The following is a 17,094-nucleotide window of genomic DNA, read 5'->3' as shown; positions in this document are numbered from 1 at the left end:
AGTTTTGTTTGAGTTTTCATCTTATGCTGTTTTGTTCCTTAGTTGGCCCTCTTTCGTAACAATAAAGGGGCGCGCCTTAAAGATTAAGCCGCTCCTTTTCTATTATTAAAGCTTTTATCATTGCTAGTTGCGAATCGCGACATCTTCTGTAGGAGAAATCGTTAAAAAAATGTTCTTTCAAATGAGTAGATTTTGAGTAGATTCATCAATTTAAAATTTCATCAAAGGGCGAAGTATAATACATTCCCCGACTGATCCATCTAATATGAGTATATGACACAATAGTACAGTATTGAATAATTGTCCAGTCCGGCGAGGTTCGCCTTTCTTATTGACGATCCGTTGACCTTAGGAAACCGGAGAGATTAATTACCAGAGGGCACCCGTAAATAATTGTTGAAAATGTATTGTCTTCCTTTGGAAAGGTGTGACGGATCACGATTGAACCTACCGATAATTTAATTCAACAACACTTGTTCTCCAGAAAATTTTTAAACTTAAATCCTATCGGAAACAACGTAGAAATGAACGCGTACTTCTACGTAATTACTGCCTGACCAACAAATTTATTACAATATTTACACCCAAACCTGGATGTAAAATAAACTGTATACAATCGTCCGACGTTGGCCTGTAACCAAAAGTTTTATGTAACGTATATTTTTATTTCTCAGTCGTGCAGGCTTAAGTTTCTTTTTAGCGGGCATTACTGGTATGCTTTTATTCTGGTGTAAATTGAAGCTTTTCTGTTTTTTAAATATGTGCATGTGTTTTCGACTTGTTAAGTTAGTTAAGTACATAGGCAACAATAAAAACAAATTTCAAATCTGCTCTTGTCGATTTTCTTGTTTTAAAAGAGTCCAACGTTATTCACACCCAAACCTGGATGCAAAATTTATCTATAAAATTTTCTCATGTTGTCCTCTCACAAACGGTTTTATGCAGTGTGTATTTTTATTTTGTCGTGTGAGCTTGGGATAAAATAGTTTCTTTTTGCAGATATTACTTTTATGTGCTATTATTCTAGAGTAAATTGAAGCTTTTCTCTTTTTTAACATGTGAGTGTTTTCGGGTTGGATACCCATTTTCTTTCATGGCCATTTTCTCGTCATCGAGTTGGCGTTACCGGTTATGTTAGGTTGGACTGGATTGGGTTAGGTTTTAAATAAATCTCAAAGTTGTTCTTGGCGATTTTCTTGTTTTAAATGAGTGTAACATTATTCACACCCAAACCTGGATATAAAATGAACTGTAAAAATTTTTCTCAAGTTATCCTGTCGGCAAAACCTCCCTGCTAGTATGTACTGTTATTTTCATTAGTCGTGTAGAATTGCGATAAAATAGTTCCTTTTTGGCAGGTACTACTGCTGTGTGCTGTTATTATAGAGTAAATTGAAGCGTTTTCTTTTTTTACGAAGTTTATTTTCGGGTTGGATACACTTTTTTTTCGTGACTATTGTCTCGTCATCAATTTGGCGTTAAAGGTTAGTTTAGGTTGGATTGGGTTAGGTTATGTTATGTTCGGTTAGGTAGGGATAGGTTAGTTTAAGTAAGGTTAAGGACGGGTCAAGTTACATAATAATACGCGAGTACGAAGCGCGAGTTTAGTGTTAATTTTTTTAAAACTTGATTTCCTAAATTTAATATCTAAATCCAACTTCGAATAATAAATCCAAAGCCAATATGAGATCTTTTTTTAATATGTAAAATATTTTGCACTTTTAGACTTTTATCTTGTATGAGTTATCGATATGTTAATAAATGTTGATTTTGTCTTATTGGCAAAATGGTTGAATATTTTCCCCCTTTCAACGAGCCAAATGTTAAAAATAAACAAGTTTTTGCACGGCGATTTGAAACTTTCTTCCCTCCCCTTGACAAAGAGTTTCATTTCCCCTTCGATTTAGTTTGGCTTCTGTTCCTTTCTTTGATGTTTTTAAAGGTGTTCGCCCACCAAAGGCGAAATTCCCCACTTCTTTCATTGCCCCAACACGAATTGTGATGTTTTTTTTTTCGACTCGGAGTTTTAAAGCCCTAGATTTGTATTTGTACCAACCACATTTCATCCCTGATCCATTTTTCTCTTCGGACCTTTCGCCTTTCTTGTCCAAACTTTGACCGACGCGATCGAGGACTTTGTAAATATGTAACTGAACTGCCCCGGCCAGTTTTTTTTATTATCACAAATCACTCTCTGAATTACGCAACGAAATGCACACTGTTATAAATAATGTTCGAAAGTTTTGAAATGGGTCGTTGAAATTACTACGAATAATCATCGTCAAAACCGGTTTGCGCGTAAGAAAATGACTGTCTCTTGGACATCAAGCCCTGGGAGTAGGGCCCAACCTAATTGAGAACGGTGGACTTAATATTTGCCGAATGATTTATTCAATTATATTACCATGTCTAATCTCGTTATACGTCTTCCAAAAAACTCGACTCGTGAGAAAATGGTCCATTTAGAATGACTTGAAAAGAAGAAACTTTTTAGTAGTTTAATTTAAGTTTTAATAATAGTAACTCCTCAGAATCGGTGGAGTGCAACTGGCATGTCTAGCCAGGCCGAGGAGTTTTATTTAAAAGTAATTACGTTTCGAATTAATAAGGAAATCAATAGCAAGTTTGGTAGTTTATAAGAACTGAACTATTATCCTTTATCATCTTTATTAAGAGATATCTAGTATAAAGGGGACCGCGGTAGCCGAGTGGTTAGCATGAGAGTCTCTCACGCCGCGGTCGTGGGTTCGATTCCCACCGTCGCCTCTGGCCCTTTTTTCCCGATAACTCCCAATTTGAACAACATTTATAAGAATTCGTCATGGCTAATATGCAAAGATCATAAGGCCAATTAAAAAAAAAAAAAAAAAATCTAGTATAAAGAGTCTCTTCATTCATTCGTGCTTTCCACACATAACAGCAAAAAAAAATCTATATTTGATAGTTTTTAATTAGCTAATCAAGTTGTGTAACTTGATATTGGTTGCATCGGAAAAATTTCAATAGTTATTATTTATTTCTTAGTTAAATTAATTAAATTGGCAATAGTTATTATTTCTAAAGATTTATTTCCAAATTAGTATATCGAAAATCAAAGTAAAGTTCACAAATTGACTTTTGAAAGCCAGTAGAGTGGGCTTCAGTAGGACCAACGAGAAAGCCTTTAGTGACTCGAATATTGGGCGGAAAAATAACACGTCAAACAACGTCCCTAGGGTTGTTCGTTTTAAGTTACACAACGTCCAGATTTGGCCATTCGGAATGTTCTTCCTTACTTTATGGTAGAGTCGGGATTTTTGATTCCTTATTTCGTCTACATTAACATTCCATCTCCTAATTGTTGATACCTTTTGATCATTTTGTGTTGATCAATGTAGCATATTAGCTTATTTTTCTATATTCGATTTTTATGGTGATCTCAGCTGCTCGGATACCTCAGCCAATTTGTTTTTTTGCCTCTTCATTTTCTGTTGAGCTGCATGTGCCTTACCCCCAATATATCTGCTCATTATAGTACAATGTAATCATTTGAGGGAAAATAGAGGGAGAGATTGATGGTACAAGTAAGTGAGATTGATGGATAAATTGAGTGAAGAAGAGAAATAGTATGGATGAAAAAAGTGGGGAGAGAGAGAGAGAGAGAGAGAGAGAGAGAGAGAGAGAGAGAGAGAGAGAGAAAGGAGAGGGGGATCGAGAACCGTGAGGGGGAGGGGGAGAGAGATTGGTGGATACATTGATAGATAAACAGTGAAAGAGCCAGAGACAAAGAATGCAAGCATGGACAGATAGATAGAGAAAATGAGAGAGGGATAGAGGAGAGGGGGTGAGAAAAGCGTGAGGGGGAGGAGAGAGAGAGAGAGATATTGATTGATACATTGACAGATAGAAAGTGAAAGAGCTATAGACAAAAAAAGTAAGAATGGACAGATAGATAGAGAAAATGAGAGAGGGATAGAGGAGAGGGGTAAGAAAAGCGTGAGGGGGAAGAGAGAGAGATTGGTGGATACATTGATTGATAAAAAGTGCAAGAGCCAGAGACAAAGAATGTAAGAATGGACAGATAGATAGAGAAAATGAGAGAGGGATAGAGGAGAGGGGGTGAGATAAGCGTGAAGGGGAGGGGAGAAAGAGAGATTGTTTGATACATTGACAGATAGAAAGTGAAACAGCGAGAGACAAAAAAAGTAAGAATGGATAGATAGAGAAAATGGGAGAGAGAGAAAATGATAGAAGGAGAAAGAGAGAGAGTGAACCAGAGTGTGTGTGTGTGTGTGTGTGTGTGTGTGTGTGTGCGCGCGTGTGTGTGTGTGTGCGCGTGCGTGCGTGTGTGCGCGCGCGCGCGTGTTTGTGTGTGTGTGTGTGTGTGTGTGTGTGAGAGAGAGAGAGAGAGAGAGAGAGAGAGAGAGAGAGAGAGAGAAAAGAGACATTGGTGGATACATTGATGGATGGGGATAGATGGAAAGTCAAAGAGTCAGAGCCAAAGAAAGTAAGAATGGATAGATAGATAAAGAAAATGGAGAAAGAGAGAGAAAGTGATAGAAGGAGAAAGAGAGAGAGTGAATCAGTGTGTGTGTGTGTGTGTGAGAGAGAAAGAGAACGAGACAGTGAGGGAGAATGGGAGAGAGAGTAGGTTACGGACGTTTGGAGATTCATATATGTATACACAATTAGTAAAGACATACACAAAAGTGATGAAAGACCATTTTGGAGTTGCCCCATACTTTGTTTTTCAATGTTTTAATTAATATTTATAAACTAAGTATATAAATATTTATAAATATATATAAATTTAACGTCGTCTACCTTCTTTAAACAACGTTTTTGTAATTTATTGAAATTTTAAATTATAGATGTCACGTTACTTCAACTTGAATTAATTCACCAAGTCGAGATTTATAACGGGTGGTGGACAGTTGTGGTGAAACAAAATTGGTCGAAAATGGCCTCGCTTTTTCAAGACGGGATTTTTGATTCTCGAAGACTTTTGGGGAATGGACTGAAGAGGAAAAAAGGCGAAAAATTCTCTATTTACTCGACAAAACGGGCCACGCCTGCTAGCGACGGCTGCGAATAAAGTCGATACCGTTCCGGCGCAGGGGATAATATACGGTGGGACAGCCATCTGGAGTCTGATCCCGGCGACATTATTCAAACCATGCGTGGCTTTAATTTCCTGTTAAATCTGAAACAGGGCTCGCGGAATGGCCTGAATTTGAAATCCATTACGCCAGGGAATTGATACGTTGCACCCGTGGCGATGATAACTGAGCCTATCCTGGAATAAAAAGACTCTGAAGGTGCATTGTGACTGCACGGACACATACTTAACACAGAAACGACACTTAATTAAAATTTAAAAATTTAATGTAGCAATTATGATATTGCCGAAGGGATAAAAACAAATTAACTATTCTTTGTTTTGTAGTTAAATTATCATCTTGTCATATACATTTTAACTCACGTATGTCCAGAAGCCAAATCAGAAAGTGTTTAAAGTGTCTATCGATTTCAGGGTTTTATCCTATACAAAAAGCCGGCGTTAACATCCAAAGATCAAGTTGTGGTATCTTCAGTTCAATCGGACACAGTCCTTATCCTTCTTAACGGCGAAAGAAAAGTATCCCGGGGATAACTTAGGATACTTTGACCTGGCCTTTGAATCTGACTGGAGTCAGGTAGGAATTCTGTCATCTTTTGTTCCTCCGATCATTATTGGTTTTCTATGGTATATATGTTTTTTTGTCTTTACGCTTTTTTTTGTACAACTTTAATATTCATAAACCACGAAATGGATAGGAATTCGTTTTTTTTTTTTACTTTTTCCGCCCACGAGCGGTAGAGGTTGTCGGAGTCATACAACGGAGCAAAGACGTCTTTGGGAACTTGACGCAGCTTTAAGACCCATGAACAATTTTAGACAATATAAGATGAAAAAGTATTACGGTTTCAAATATGTGTATATATGGAAGTTATAAAGGTTTTTCAAATTTTTAAGATTCTTTTCTACCCGTCAGCTTTTTAAATAGAAAACTTTGTGAATTATACAAGGTGTCCTTTTTACATGGCCCAGCCGAATTTCTCCTGAAGCAATGATGCTGCCAAAAACCAAAAAATACGTGTTTAATATTTTTTTGTCTAGTTTCCAATGTTTACCTTTTTTTTGTAGAAAAATTATATATGCAATTAGAGGTGAACTTGGATTCAATCAGTCCATAGGATCTATGGAAGAATGTTTTCTTAAGCTTCCCAAATCGACATATAAGTGATATGTGACGTCACACGTCTCTCATAATCAGAGTCCCGAAGTCCCTGGTCAAGATGAGAGCGGTACGGCTTAAAATTGTAAGTCCGGAATACACCTCTAATTTTATTTTTTTGAAAAACTTAAAACCCTGCCAATATTTCGGAGAGAGGAATTCGGATTTTCGCGAGCACACAGTAAACTATTCAGCTCCTCGTCGAAATTACGCTGCCGGTTTCTCGGTGATGGAACAGCGAGTTTGACAAACAATGAGAGAATGTAAACAATGAAAGCAATTAATGTTTACTTTAGTGAAGAAGCAAATTATTGGAATTAACAAGGAAACAAAAGAAATTCGTTTTTTCAAACTTTTTGCCATAACATTGCCATTTTTTGACCAATTTAAAATTGCACCATTGTTTTCAGCGCAAAATATCCTGTAAAATGATGCGTCAGGATGTGTAGGGTCATTAGACATTTGAAGTTAACTGGGCTTAAAGTACCCTGTATAATTTTTCACCAAAAAAGGTAAAAATTTACAATTAGACTGAAAAATATTAAACATGTATTTTTTATAGTGTCATAGGTTCAAGAGAAATTCAGGTGGTCTATCTAAAAAGGTCACCCTGTATTTTGACGCGATTAATTGTCGCCGGCCGGTGTCCGGTTTGTCGCAATACCAAGCGAAAATAATGCTCATGTGTCAAAACCGCCTTGAGGTTAATTAATCTTCTTTCATCAGATAGATTTTTTAATTACCCGTTGATACTGTGAACAGTACTTTACAACGCCTTTTTCCAAATTATTCCCGGTATAAAATTCCAAGGGTTGACCCGGTGTTCAAACCACGAATCGTTAACGTGAGAACTACAAATCGGACCCCCTAACCCGTCCTGGACTTCTTGCCAAGACCTTTTATAGAGAGAGGACTTGCCGTCTCAAATAGCATCTTTTTAATATTTTTTCCCGACTTATTCTTTAAAGTTAAAGGGTTATCTCGGGATTCGAACCTGGAACCTCTAGCGTGGCAAATACGAATCGGACGCCAAAAACTCTTCCCCGGGATATTTTCCATGATTTTTATGTACATATTTTTTGAACTTTCCAATAAATTCAATTACCGTCTCAATTTTAGAATAACGTTTTCTAAATTATTTCGAATATAAAAATCAACGGTTGTCCAGGCATTTGAACCCAGAACCTCCATCGTAGCTGATACTTCTTAACTAACCTCAATAGAATATANTATATATATATATATATATATATATATAAAATGTATAATACAATATTTGATATATGACAGAATATATTTTCAGAAGAATTGGGTGAACAAATGTTGTTTTTTGGTTTAGCGTAATTTGCAATGTTTTAACCCTTTCTTGCCCAACGTTGCTTCAGGGCAACAACAATTTGCTAAAGCTTAGCTAATTCGATGGGTTGAGGAAGGTGCAGTGTTTTTCTTCAATGTTTCATCTCGTGTATTGGCAACACTGATTTTTTGTGCCAATCTAAACTCTCCATCTTGGAACCTTTTATCTTCACTCAATATTCCTTTTGTTTTTACTTTTTCTCTAGTATGAATCATGCTTTAAAATTAATGACCTTTTTCACAACCCAGTAACATTTAAGTAATAATAATAATAATAATTGAAAATAATAACCTAACTGTATAAAATGTATAATGCTTTGGAATGCCCAAATTTGAAGACAAATGTTTTATCGCTTCGTGTCACTTTTGAGCCAGTGTGAGCTCTTGACCTGAGGACCTGTCAGGACAACACCAGATTTAGCAAATTTGCTAAAGCTTAGCTAATCTCATGAGTTTGTGGCGGGTGCAGTGTTTTCTTTCAATGTTTCATCCCGTGTTTTGGCAACACTGACTTTTTTGGCGCCAATTTAAAATCTCCATCTAGGAATCTTCTATTTCCAACATGCCCCCACTACACTGCATCTAGTATCGATTGTTAATTAGCCAAACATATTTTTTTAAACTCCAGTTTATAGTTTAACCCTTTCTTGCACAAAGTTGCTTCAGAGCAATGCCAACTTTAGCAGTTTTGTTTAAGGTTAGCCGGAAATCCCGTGAGTTTAGGGCGAGCGCAGTGTTGTTCCTGCTCTGTTTCTGCCCGTCTTCCTCAAAGACAACATTGGGCCATGAAGGGTTAAGCGACTCTATTATTGGAAAACTAGCAAACTAGCTCCTCTTATTAGAAATAGCGCTTATTATCTACGTATATTTTTAGGATTTTATATATATTGTGTAGATAACAATGAATGCGTTAAAGGAGCGTATCAAACGCTATTTAGTCATTTGGTCCTTTTTTGTCCGTTTTCGATGGTTGATTTTCCTCGCAGGGGAGAATAAAGTTATTATCGTCCCGCTGTTTGTTTTTTGTGGTGTCGGTTGCGTGTGTGTGACGTGATCGTAAACGGATTAAATAAGATAAACCCCCTAAGGTTGTAATGTTTTTGAATGCGGCCGACCGAAAGGAATCCTGTTTTGATACGGGCAGACTTAGCCGATAGTGATATAGTTTTGCATTCGGGGGGCTACGGTTAAGCCCGAAAATGGAATCGGCCGAGCGGAAAAACCTCAACGGGGGCTTTGCTAGGCCCTAACTTGGCATTGGGACAAAGGAACTTCGTGAATGTTTATCAGAAGAATTTAAAGCCGAATGGCAGGGGTCCAACTCATCAAAACCTTTTATCATCTATCTTCTACGCACAGATATCAATTTTTATGATTATATTTCAATATCGACCTCTGAAACGGTTTAGCAATTTTGAAATAGCCTGAATATAAGGCAGTTATCGAGGAAAACCAAATATTCTTACATCCGACACAATTGAACCGAACCTTTTTTTGTATACTCGATACAATAGAACAAAAGTTTCTGCAATGCAGATTCTACCGACATTCGACAAAGTGCTGGTATACAATGATGAACATTACAATCGCAAAAAAGGGAGGGGAAAGAATTAGGCGTGTTTATAGCGTCATGTAGGTTTTGTAATTACAAAAAATAAATAAATAAATAAAAATAAAGTTTAATCGCTGTCGATGTTTTACGGCAGTCGAGTTTTTATTAGCGTTAAACGCTAAAAAACAAAAATAATTGTTAGCCTCGAGCCAAGTTGGCGATTGCAGCTTTCAAGGTCCGAGTGCTTCAACGGGCAAGTCATAGCCGATAAAGACAAAATTTAAGAATTTAATAATTAGCCAATTTTCCATAAATATATATCTGATAATGTATGCCAAGAATAGATTCACACCATGAACAGTACTTGGAAGGTTGGATTAACCGAACTCGAAGGTTAGCGGAAAATCCTGTGAGTTTTGTGATAGAAAGTTTAGTTAGGCATCGAAAAAATCAGTGTTGCCAATATGTGGGATGAAACATTGAAGAAATAACGTGAGGGGCGTCGGTGACCGCAACGGTTTTGTCGTAGAAACGGTGCTCATCACTGTAAGGTAAAGGTCCCGGGTTCGAATCCGACACACTTATAATTTTTTTTTTTTCAAATCCACCGGTACCCTGAGGGTTGATATGACCCCTGCTGTTGCGAGCCCTCGTAGAATATGTATATATATACACATATCCTAAGTAACTGACTTCCGTATAGTGGCGGGTAACCGTGATTTTTGAGAGATACTTAGGACTGTACCTAGAAAACAGACTGACGCAAAATCACTACACTGGGCTTCAGAGACAACAACTTAACATAAGAGTGGACAATTAGGAAAACGTTTAGGGCCGAAATTATCTTAAACCGTCAAAACTTCCTTTATACAAGACATTACTTCGACCAGTTTGGGCATATCGAGCGTGTCTGTGGGGTTCTGCCAAGCCATCCAATAACCAGCGAATCTATTTCAATCAAAAGCCTGAGACAAATCGTCAAAGCTCCTTCCTAAATACATTACTATATACAACGAACTCAACATTCCTTTTGTCAATGACCTGATCCGATGCTTCCTAAAGTTTCACATCAAGCTTTCGATCCATCCAAAAACAACTTCCCAGACCCTTTTTCCACTTTCCAATCTTGAATGGCTACCAGACCTCCTAATCAATCATGAGTGCCAGCTTTGGGTGGTTACTCTTAAACTGTATCTTAAGTGTGAACTTAACAGAAGTCTTGAAGAACCAAAATCTGTTTTGATCGTCAAAACTCAACTAACGTTAGACAAGACTACTGCGACAACAAGCCATGCCTGCCATGCCATCAAACATCCAGTGCATCTAATCCTAACAATCAAAAGTCCTTAGGCAAATTGTCAAATCCCTTACTGCGTAACTGACCTCACATCTAATTAAAACAAATACTTAGGTTTATATTTAGTCAGCATTACTGACACGGATGACCTTCACCACTAAGAATGACGTAAAATTCAAGAGACAAGACTTCAGAGACAACTTAACGGAAGATTTGGGCACTTAGGATGGCGTTTAGGACCGAAATCAGTTTTGACCGTCGAAACTCAGCTAATTCTGTAAAATACATTACTGCGACCCTTCTGGACATACTGGGCGTACCTACGGATATACCTAAACATCAGACTGACGTGAAATTTCCGCAGAAGACTAAAGTTAACTTGGAAAGCTATGAAAACTTATAGGACAGAAATCTATTTTGACTGTCAAAACTCAACTCTATAAATGATATTTCTGCGACCACTTTGGATATACTGGGCGGAACTGAACGGGTCTACAAAGTTATTCAATATACAGCGGATTCAATCTTTCAGACAAATTATCAAAGCTCCTTACTACGTCATTAACATCACTATCCACAACGACCTCAACATTCCTTTTATCCATTCCCGATTCTAAGAGTCACACCTTACGATTCATCTTAACCTTACTACTTGAGATCTCCTTTCTCTTAATCCCCCACATTGGCTGATTTCTCATGGCTTGTGTCTTCCGAGTACTGCGTTCGTCTTAGTGTTAGTGCTATGACCTGTGAAAAAAAAAAACAATGTGTTCACAATATTATGTATAAGCTAGGAATGTTTGATACTCCTGAAAATATATTTATGAATAGGTCGAAAGTCATAAACGTGTGAGAAGTGTACTGTTAACTTCGAATGGATCCTCGACTCGATTTTTTCTTTTCTGTTCGTTTATCATAATACTAATAGTTTTCCGTTTGTTTTCAGGACGTGGTGGAGGCAGTTTGGTGGGGGGGAGCGCAATGATCATCGTCTGCGCCGGATGCGAAAAGCCAATTTTGGACAAATTCCTATTAAATGTATTGGACAGGACGTGGCACACGGAATGCGTCCGGTGTGTCGACTGTCACGGGAATCTCACGGATAAGTGTTTCAGCCGCGAGGGGAAACTCTTCTGCCGGAACGACTTTTTCAGGTAAGGACAATTTCATTAGAAAAATACAAAAAAAAAAAAAAATGAAACCGAGGTGGGGTACTGGAACTACACAACTCTGTTTTTCCGGGTGAAAATTTGATTTCCACGAAAAGCAATCAATGTCGAAAAGAGCAGGAGTAAAGACAGGCTATTAAACCGTCGGTGATTATTGTCTGTGACAAGATCGTAAACGCTTCGATCCAAGGACATAAAGGCTTTTGAAAGCCGACGCACCGACCTCTCTTCGGCTTTCTCGCTCCTGCCCCTCGACGGTTCTCCACCCGGTTTCGCCTCGTCTCGAATACCTCATTGAAATACAATAAATTCTGTTCTGTTTCAGGAGATACGGCACGAAATGCGGTGGCTGTCTCCAAGGCATATCCCCGAGCGATCTGGTCAGGAAAGCTAGGGGAAAGGTTTTCCATTTGAACTGCTTCACGTGTATGATATGCCGAAAGCAGCTCTCGACGGGGGAAGAACTGTACGTCTTAGACGATAATAAATTTATTTGTAAGGAAGACTACATGACCGGCAAAGGGTCACAAGGTAAGAGGCTCAACTTATCGTAAAAATACCGTTTGGTTTAAAAATTGGCGTTTTAAACTAAGCCCATCTAGCGTGAACCATTTGGCGTAAATGGAAAACAATGCTCATGCTGCATTCTCTTGCTGAAATTTGAACAGATTTATCCTAAGAAGTGGGTTTTTTTAAGATGATAACTATATGAAATTAACGGAAAACGCATTCTATTTATATATCGACCAAAACGCTAAAATACTAATTTGCCTATTTGTGGTTACAAAAAATCATAAAATTCTATAGCGATTACATTGCATTAGATTGGGATATTACACAGGGGTTCTTACTAAAGATCAAAATTGCGTTCAGTTAAGTTAGCTTCAACGGCGTCTTCGCGGTTCATATAATTTCCTTAAGCCATTATTTCTGTGTCCTCCAGGGGAGAATCTTCAGTTCACTACTTTTCACTATCTTTACGCTGACGACATAATAAACCCCTGGGTCTATCTTCTCGTGGGACCCTCTTAAATACCATCTCCAATTCCTCAAACCCCCGTTCCGCCAGTCGATCAAGGACATCCAGATGGCTGTAGCCCTGATATCTCTCAAATATGCTTTGTAGGTGTGTCAGATGCAAGTGACGATCATTATAGAAGCTGTATCACTTCCCTGATGATGATGATACTACAAAGCGGGGTTTGGTATTCCTTAAGCACTGCAGCCTTTTAGCTTATTATACTTTTTCCAGTTCCTTAGTTCAGTTCAGCTACTCCGTCCTTCTTTTAAAAACCATTGAATTCGCTGGTTCCTAGTTTATATCTGCATTTTGGCGATGCTCGCGTTGTAAAATAATAAGGGAGACACTCTTCCTCCTTGCATAACCTTCAAATGGGGTCATCGTTGATGTACTCATGTTGTAGGTGTTTTCTCAGATGTAAGCGACCGTTGTAGAGCTGCATTGCAGCCTTCCGGCTGTACTTTACCAGTCCCTTAGTTCAGTTTAACTGACTCCTTCCTTCTTTTAAAAAGGTGAAGACCATCGACTGCCATGTCTGTAATTCCCAAGTATTCTCAGTACTAAGTTTAAGTCTATATAAAGCTGTTGCTTCTCACTACAAATACTATGGCGGTTTCTTCCTCCTCATTGCATAACCTACCATAGGTTATTATCACTCTGGTATAGAGCCGTACTACCCTGATCATGATACTCTAGTAAGCGTTGGTGTTCCGCAAGCACGGCAGCAGTCTGGTTTATTTTACTTTTCCCAATTCCTTAGATAAATTCAATTGACTCGATTTTAAAAAGTAGATGGTCATTGAATTGCAAGATTTTTCCCTCGATCTATTTTAGTATCCTAGTTTTCTCATTGAGCTGTGGCTCTTTCTTTTTCCTCACGCATATTGGGGTACACAAATGTAGTGACTGGTGAGTTTTACCCAGTTTAGCTGTGTGACTGTAGGGTACGGACTTACGGTCTTGAACGGTACTGGCCAAGCGTTCCCTAAACTTCTGTCCTTGAACTCCTTTCATGCATTAATCCAATCCCGACCTACAAATCCCATTTCTTAGATTTAGCCCGGTACAAACGATTCCGGGCTAAACTATCATGAGAAACCTATATGGCGCCGATGACCCCCTCCTCCATGGTGTTCAGTAACCCGATGATTAATACTCGATGACAATCATCACTATCGACTTTTCTCAAAGAGTAAATAATATACTAAAGACGGATATATTTTATGGATTTTTGGTGGCCATCCATCAGTCGGAATTTTCTATCCGTTCAACAGCCGGAAATAGTCTGCAGTGGTTGTTCTGGCCTTTCTTTCGCGGCGAATGGTAGCCGTGAACCATGCCTCATTTCAGGGCTGATCGCACCTTTCAATTTGTAACCTCAATCTCACTCTCAGAGCCCGCTCTATTTAGGGTTCACTTTTACTCCAAATTCACGATCTGAACGTGTTGTTTCAGTTTAACTTTCATTTTCGATAAAGGAAGCAAGGTGGTATTCATTTCCTCTATAAACTAAGAAATTGTTATCGATCGGAACTTCTTACTAAGCTCGGAAGCTTTGATTTACAGTCTGAATAAAAGCATTGGAGAGGATATAAAAACGGCCCGATGGGAAGGGTAATAAACGGACAGGACAGTTCCATTTGGCTTCTCGCCGACTGGGGAAAAGTGATCGGTCTCGCTGACGGGGTGTCTCGTCCGTCGTGTGAAAAGCGGGGAAAACGGCCTCCATTGATACAGCAACCCATTTACGCCCTATTTGCCGTCTCTCTAAATCGAAATTACGAAAACCGACCGGATTTACAACCGTCTGCCGTCCAGGCGCGCCAAGTGGGGACCTACAATATAACCGGCCAAAGTCGTAATATCTAAGTCTAAATTATGAGTTCCCGATGTATAGGGTAAAAAGAATCCCCATGAAAGTTTACAATCGATTATTTACACGCTATAAAACGGTCCTGGATTCTTTTTATAGACAATACGACGGACATTTTTATATTATTCTCCCCATAATAAAATGAACACGATAAGTGTCAAATGTGATGGCCCGGGACTATTACTCGTGATACCATTTTGTTTTGAAACATGGCCAAAACATTGCCTGGAATGCTAAGCGTTGATTGTCAACCTCGGGTGGGATCTCAAAAATCCGTCGGGACGGCCAAAAAGGCGTCATGTCTGCGCTGTGTGATACCGAATTCATAAGATTCTTCCCTTTCCCTTCTGGCGGTGTGTCGTGCATCCGAAGAATTTCGCTTGGTTTCGTGGGCACCCGTTTTGGAATTAAGGCCGGAAATTCCCGGTCCATAGAATATCAGAACGTAAGATTTCACATTTCACAGCGAAAGGTGTTTTTAAGAGCAAGATGGACAGATACTTTACTAGATTCTTTGGAGGTTAAAATATCGGGGTAAGAACAAATTCAAATCCCCCCTCCGCGTAAGAAATTTGAAAATAAAATTACCGTCCTGGACGGTGAAAATTGAAATTCCAGCCAGCAGTGAACTAGTAATTGGAAACTGGTTATAATGACAGAAGGAGGAAGCGGTATCGTCTTTCTAGACGCGTACCATGCCTTCGATCGATTTTGGCACCCGGGCCTACTGAGGAAAATCAAGAAAACCCTCCTACTTACTTATTAATCCTATAATCCCTGACAGTTGGTCAAACATTCAGATACAGATATACAGTTACACCTAGAAATCATGGAATCCCACAAGGAAGCATCTTTGGTCCATTCCTTTCTCACTTTAACGACAAAACTATCCTTTCTTCCCATTCGGAACCATGTGTTGTCTTCTGAAGACTAAAGGGTTCACCCTGTTAGAAGATTTCGTAAATTGAAGATCAAATTCTCCCCACTTCCTAATATCACTACAATAACCCTATAATCCCTGTCAGTCCGCTGCTGTCGGTCAAAGATCGTCCGGTGCTTCAGTTAGTCCTACAAAAACTGGAATTCCACAAGGAAGCATCTTTGGTCCATTCCTTTCACACTTTAACGACCAAACCATCCTTTTTTCCCATTCGGAACCATCCGTGTCTCCTCAAGACCAAAAGCTTCAACCTTTTATAAAAGACAAGGGACTGGAAGGTTATATGACCTAAGATCAACGTACGGACGGACGGAATAGAAGCTTCAACCGAAAAACCCAATTATTATAACATTTCATTCTCTTCGATCCATGCTAAGAAAAATCACCATCCACACTGACCTTAATCCATTATATTTTATAGATTGACCAAATAACTTCTTTCAATTAATTAATCTTCACGTAAGGTAATGGTTGCAATGAAAAAGCTAGTGTCACGAGCGGGATTCGAACCCACGACCTTCGGCTAAATACGCCGCTGCTCGACCACTTCAGCTATCGTGACTTCGATCCACTGACCTTAATGTCCAATCCAACGATTCAATTAATAAGGTTATCCGATAATCCTTCACGACCTTTTAAGCAGTGTCATTTTCCACACGATCTGTAAGTTAAAACAATGCCGAGAAAAAATGTATAAGAAAGGTTTCGAATCACTTTCAAAAGTTGGAATTGGAAAATATTGCGATATTTTTCCCAGTTGACGAAAGATGACGGGGACAATTGCACCCCAGTCCTCAATATTTATGAGACAAGACTTTATAAAAAAGACTATACTAATCAGAAATCGTTCAGACAAACCCAGCCAGGATATGCAGACCTTGATTTTAAAACATGATTCTTCTTTTTAGCCGGTTTATTTTTGTCTTAACATCCCCAGCGTTTGTATTTACAAAAACAAAAAAGTTTGTGGAAAGGAGTTCAGGTAAAGGTAAAATAAGCGAGAAGACGGGGATGAAACAACCCCACGTGGTACAATGGGATAAATTTAAACATGGCACTAATTGACGTCACGTGTTAAGCGTACGACGCAGGCATTTGTACCGTTTCGCCAGGAGGGATGAGCACCCTCTTCCTGACCCTCGGGGCTGAAACAAGTCGAGCTCTGTGAAAATAGCGGATTGGCTAAGGTGAAAGGGATCGATTCGCCGAGGGGAGGCTGCGCACTCCAACCCTCTCGACACGTTTTATCTACCACCCCACATCAAATCCATCACAATGTCTTCTCCCAACAAACTCATATCCACATCTTCGGCGGCCGCGTCCGGTTGCGTGACTGGAATCTCGTCGACTTAGGAAAATTCCACACTAAAAATTAAGAACTTAGTCTGTCCAAAAAAAAAAAAAAATCCATTTTCGGCATTGTTTAAAGTAAGCCCATCGTACTCATCGCATTACGTACTGTAGTTTATTCGAAGATAGCTGTGTCAAACGGTGACAGTCACCGGTTCATCCTAACTCGATTTTTATTTTCAACAATCGCCGCAAACAAAGAAATTTTCCATGTTATCATCGGTTTGTTCTTATTTTTTAATGTTTCAGTATTACAAATATATAAATACATTTAGACGA

At 38.8% G+C, this 17,094-nt stretch overlaps 1 protein-coding gene across 6 annotated transcripts in view; it reads left to right on the top strand.

Moving 5' to 3' along the window:
- LOC106673128 (LIM/homeobox protein Lhx5) overlaps positions 1–17,094 on the top strand; it is a 301,938-nt gene that overhangs the window by 48,044 nt on the left and 236,800 nt on the right. For all 6 annotated transcript variants that reach the window (XM_014405128.1, XM_024227615.1, XM_024227614.1 and 3 more), the window contains exons 2-3: positions 11,409–11,616; positions 11,957–12,162. In XM_014405128.1, the coding sequence (XP_014260614.1) occupies positions 11,409–11,616; positions 11,957–12,162 (414 nt within the window). The remainder of the gene's footprint in view (positions 1–11,408; positions 11,617–11,956; positions 12,163–17,094) is intronic.

Source organism: Cimex lectularius, unplaced genomic scaffold (genome assembly GCF_000648675.2).
Source record: "Cimex lectularius strain Harlan isolate CLEC.00 unplaced genomic scaffold, Clec_2.1 scaffold160, whole genome shotgun sequence".
NCBI lineage: Eukaryota > Metazoa > Arthropoda > Insecta > Hemiptera > Cimicidae > Cimex > Cimex lectularius.
The sequence above is the reverse complement of the archived record's forward strand: the minus strand, read 5'-3'. Positions and strand labels throughout refer to the sequence as shown.